Below are 5,000 nucleotides of genomic sequence, written 5' to 3'. Positions count from 1 at the left end.
TTGCTTTGATTGACAGCACACCGGAGAGTCTTTGGGAATGTAAAAGTTTTTGACAAACAAAAACATGACTTAAATGCGGCAACAACAGGCACCGGAAACTCGAATAAACACGAGCCTGTGAACTTTTGAGCTGACGAAGTAAAGAAATAATTTGAAAATAATTTTGAATAATTTTTCGACCCTCGACCTCCGCTAAAAAAAAACATAATTGAATGTTTTTCATTCTAACAAGGATTGTGATTGTGACTGTTACAGCTCGCCTTATGAGAGTAAGGGACAAACCATTAGCGGCCATGGACAGCTGTTTCGGTATAGCTGGGCCTCATAAGCATGGTTGTCAACAAGGCTGCAAAATGAACAAAGTAAGTGTCCCGTGCATTAAACTTTTTGAGGCTTCCAACATTAAAACGAAAAAGTTTTATGAAACTTGTCATCAAATGCGCTTTTTTTTTTTTTGTTGGATCTGAGTTTTGAATATTAAGGATCCCCCAATTAGTGTTTTTCGTCACATACAAAGGTTTTATATTGCCGCGGAGAGAAATCGCATTAAGAGCATTTTTTACGGATTCGACAGAGTAAAATCCCCGTAATTATTGTAATGTTCTTGTCCTCTGTTGTCCATGAATAACAAAGGAAACGCCAGCATTTTCTTTCAAAACATCCAAAGTGTTCCAAAGTGAGCAGGAAAGCAGCCGGACGTAAACCGAAGTTCGAATGGGATATTTTTGCTGGACGGTCACGACAGTTATAACAACGATTTTATTATGGCGATAAAATATTTCGCTGACTTGAAACAGGGGTACCCAAACGCGGGCACTTGGAGATCTTACGTTGAAACGGAAGTGGACCAAAACAACAAAGCAACGAACTTTGTTTACTTTAAATAGGGTGATGGTGGCGGGGAGGGAGTCGACGGCGATCCGCGATATTTTAGCCAAGCAATGAAAGCGGCTTTGGGAATCGGAACTGACCAATGCAGCTGGTTTTTGATCTAAATTTAAAGAAAGAAGTCCCGGCGATCGCTTTCGAACAGCCGATCGGCAAAAAATCAAAAATGGGGTGGAACAAAGTACAGGCATTTTTTTAGAGACGAGTTGATAACATTTCGCCACTCGGCCGATGCAAGAAAGTGACTAAAAGGCCCCAACAGGGATTTTTGGCCGCAGAAGCTCAATTTTGCACTCTGGTGTACAACTGAGGGGTGTGGGGTTTTTGGAAGAAAGAAGAGTGCTGCCATTTCCGGCGCAAGTGTTGGATAGAACTGATTTTAGGGTTGTGAAAGGCAACAACCGCGGATTGGGAAGTGTTTTTATCTAGGGGGAGCTACAAGGGGCCTACAAATACAAACCACCCGTACTCCTGGCGCCACAAAGTTTTCTGACGAAAGCAGAGCGCAAACCAAAGAGACAGCGCTGCTGTACGTCCAAAACGAGGCAGGCGGAAGAGAGCAATACGAGTACTTGTGCCAAAAATCTTGCAGGGACTTACAAAAGTGGGCCTTGCAAGGGTAAACCAGTCAATCGAAGCGTTCATTTACTGTGTCCTGGCAGCTCACGTTAACACGCAAAACAGCATAGTGGGAACGGACGGCAAAGTGCAGAAAGCGCAGACGGAGTTTTATATTTTGGAAGACGCGATTCGCGAGCCAAATCTGATAAAAAGCATCGCAAGGTACCAGCTTGCTATCCAAGAAGCAAAGATGAGTCTCAACCTCGCAGTGTGCCCTGGGGTGTGGCTGATGCCGTCGCGAATGATAATCAACACGACGAGCCTCGTGGGCTACAACAACAACCTCCAGCAGGCAACGCCGGAGAAAGGAAAGGGAAGAAAAGGAACGGAGGAGCGCTAATTGGGGACACTGTAAACTGAAATTGACAATGAAAGCAAATCAAGTCAAATGATGGTTTTTGAGGAGAGGGGAAACCGGAGTACCTGGAGAAAACACCTCGGTGCAGAGTAGAGAACCAACAAATTCAACCCACACGTGACGCCGCGTCTGGGAATCGAACCCGGGCCACACATTGGTGAGAGGCGAGTGCTCTCACCGCTGCGTCATCCAGTAAAAGTTTTTAAGACTCTCTTAATTGTTGCAGGAGTTGTTAAAGCAATTGTGGCCGCTGTTACTGGTGGTGAGATTTCAAAAGGCGTTGAAGCGGCAAAGGAAGCAGCAGCTTCGGGAAGAGATACACTAAAAGACTTGGGTAAACAGCTTGCATAGGAGTTGCCAGGTCTGATTGGCTCGGTCGTGAGCTGGCTTCTAAAAAGTGCAGGAAGCACACTTGGTTTTCTCGCCGAGCACACGTGGCTTTTGATAGTGCTTGCTGTTGGCATTGCAGTTGAGTTTGCGTTGAAAAAGCGAAGACCTTAGTGAAATAGGTCTGACAAGTTATCTATCACTTTCATGATACCAGGTTGAAGGGGATCAACTTGCTATTGATAATTCCAGCCCACTCATATGGACCAACATGACTTGTACTGATTCTGTGTTGAAGCTCTCTGAGCAGCGAGGACAAAGCCTGCAGCTTGTCCTGATAAGCCTTTTGTAAGGAGATCTTGCATGACACACTCCAACCCTCAAGGGAGAGTGTTTTGCTTTTCACCAGTGGATGATGTTGACCCTGGGGGCTTATTAAGAGCCCTGATGTTATGGGAAAGTGGGTGGGTGTGTCCACTACCAGTTGGAGGAATTGGGCATACCAAGGCTGAGTTGGACAAACTGGGCATACCAAGGTTATTGTTGCTTTCTCGTGTATTACCTTTCTCAAGCATTTGGCTATGAAATTGAATGGGGAAAAGCATAACCCACTTCTCTTGATCAGGGCTGAGTCAGGGCATCGATTGCCTCCGTTCTGGATGGGATTTGTCACTACAAAACCTGGGAATTTGGTGATTCTGTTTGCAAAAGATCGATCGTACACTGACCCAGTTTGGTCATTAGCATCCAAGAGTATCTCTAGTTCAGACCCCAATCGGAAGAGTCTAGCTTGTCCCTCGATTCCCTGTCTTCTACAGTGTTGAGACAACCTGGAATGTGCCCTGCCCTTAGAGTTAGTCTCCTTTGAAGACGCCAACTCCTCAGATGTCTTGCATAGAGATCGAGTAGACACCACTTGCCCCCTACCTCCTCTCATGTTGTCGATATAGGCTATTGTTGTGGTATTGTCTATGCGAATTACTAAGTGGGCATTCTGAAGTGTGTTGGTGAAGGCTTTCACCGCAAAGGATGCTGCTAAGATCTCCGTGCAGTTGATATGTAGGTTGTGTTCTTCTTGTGTCCATGTCGCCCTGGTAGCTGTCCCACTGCTTACAGCTCCCCCACTCTGAATTGGAGACGTCCGATTAAATTACAAGATGTAGTAGGGAGTAGGGAGTTCGAATGGGGCGCCCATTGGCAAGGGAGAGACTGTCCACCCACCAACGCAGGTAGTCTAGGGCATGAAGATCTAGACAAACTTCTAAACGGTTGGGTAACTGATTGTGTGTCGCGCTGTTCTTCAAATGTTGAGCCCCTCGATAATAAGGGGGGATTGAAGAGCTGCGATTTTGAAGGAAGTGAACTTTTCTATAATGTGTGAAAGTTGGCTCAAAGAAGCCACTCGTCTGCTTACCAGATGGCAACATTCCTTCCGAATCGTAGTCCACAATTATTCCTAAGAATTCGATGAACTGAGCGGGCAAAAAAAGGGATTTCTCCACGTTTATCACAAATCCTGGATGTTCTAGAATGTACTTTAGACTCAGGATGTCTTCCCTGGCACCCTGTAAGGTGCATGTCGTCCAAATAAAGTATCATCCGGACACCCATGTTCCCTGGCATGCTCACAATTAGTTGGAGTACCTTGGTGAGAAAGTGCGAGGGGCTGATGATAGCCCAAATGGGAGACAAGTGAATTGATACGTTCTCCCTCCGAATTGAAAGCGTGTGAAATTCTGAGACCTGGCATCAAGAGGGATGGTGAAATGTGCATACTTTAGGTCGAGTTTGCACATGAAATCACCTGGTCTCAGAACGTCTGAAACTGCTTTCAAGTCTTCCATTTCGAAAGGGGAGTATTCCACAAACGTTTTGAAGTTCGCGAGATTGATTAACGAACGTTGTCCAGCTCCACCCTTCTTTGCCACAAGAAAGACATTGCTGTAGAACCCCACACTGGGGATAAAACGTACCTGTAAATAGCTCCTTTTGTAGAAGATTTTTTGGTTCTCCCACCACTAGCAGGGTCTGTGCGTATGACAGTACCGGGGAAGAAGGGATTCTGGACAGCCAAGGGCGGTCCAGCTGTTCTACTCCGTAACCCTGAATGGTCTGTAAGACCCATGAGTCTTGTGTTATTAGTTGCCAATTGTGAATGAAGAATTGCAATCTTCCGGCCACTTTCAGGGAATGAATGCTCTCTGGTCGAGTAGGAAAACGACAAATCATGACTAGGGAGCTTACCTGGGAACTTGATTGTGTTTGTTTAAGACTGGCGGTACTGGAGTCTTTTTCCTAGCGTTCATGTAACGGGATTGGTCTGAATAGTCCCCTGCCGGTTCCCGTTTTCCCCGGAAGGGAGCCTTCCGAAAAGTATGATGCTCATGAGGTGATGGGGTCCTGGTCTTGGTAGAGTCGGAGGACCCTTTAAATGACTGAGTTCTGGCCCGTTTGCAACAAGATGTGCCTTCAGCTGAGCTTGAGTGCTTCTTAGAGTGGACTGTCTTGGAAACCTTTTCGGCGAGATTACCCACAAAGTTTGGGTAGACAACATGACGGCCGGACGTGACGAATTGAGCTCCGGCTTAAAGGTCTTTGAACTGAAGGAAAAACTCGCCGAATTTGGTCTTTCTACTCAAGGCAACAAAGAAACACTCAGGGAACGTTTAGCCAGCTTTTTAGATGCTGAGGGAAACAAAGATCATGATATTTTTTGCGATGATCCGCCGAATGAAACTGAAATGACTAACTTCTGGCTTCTGGCACTGACGGCTCGCAAGATTTAGAAGCCTTTGATATCAAAGCT

At 45.9% G+C, this 5,000-nt stretch overlaps 1 protein-coding gene across 1 annotated transcript; it reads right to left on the bottom strand.

The window, feature by feature from the left end:
- Positions 1–2,399: 2,399 nt before the first annotated feature.
- Positions 2,400–3,817, bottom strand: LOC138021288 (uncharacterized). The gene is made up of 2 exons (XM_068868135.1): positions 3,731–3,817; positions 2,400–3,320 (listed from the first exon to the last, which is right to left on the bottom strand). Exons 1-2 carry the CDS (start codon positions 3,815–3,817, stop codon positions 2,400–2,402), a joined length of 1,008 nt encoding a protein of 335 aa, XP_068724236.1.
- Positions 3,818–5,000: the final 1,183 nt, after the last annotated feature.

The sequence above is a fragment of the Montipora capricornis genome, chromosome 10, assembly GCF_036669925.1.
Source record: "Montipora capricornis isolate CH-2021 chromosome 10, ASM3666992v2, whole genome shotgun sequence".
Taxonomy (NCBI): domain Eukaryota; kingdom Metazoa; phylum Cnidaria; class Anthozoa; order Scleractinia; family Acroporidae; genus Montipora; species Montipora capricornis.
This window is presented reverse-complemented; position numbering and strand designations above follow the sequence as displayed.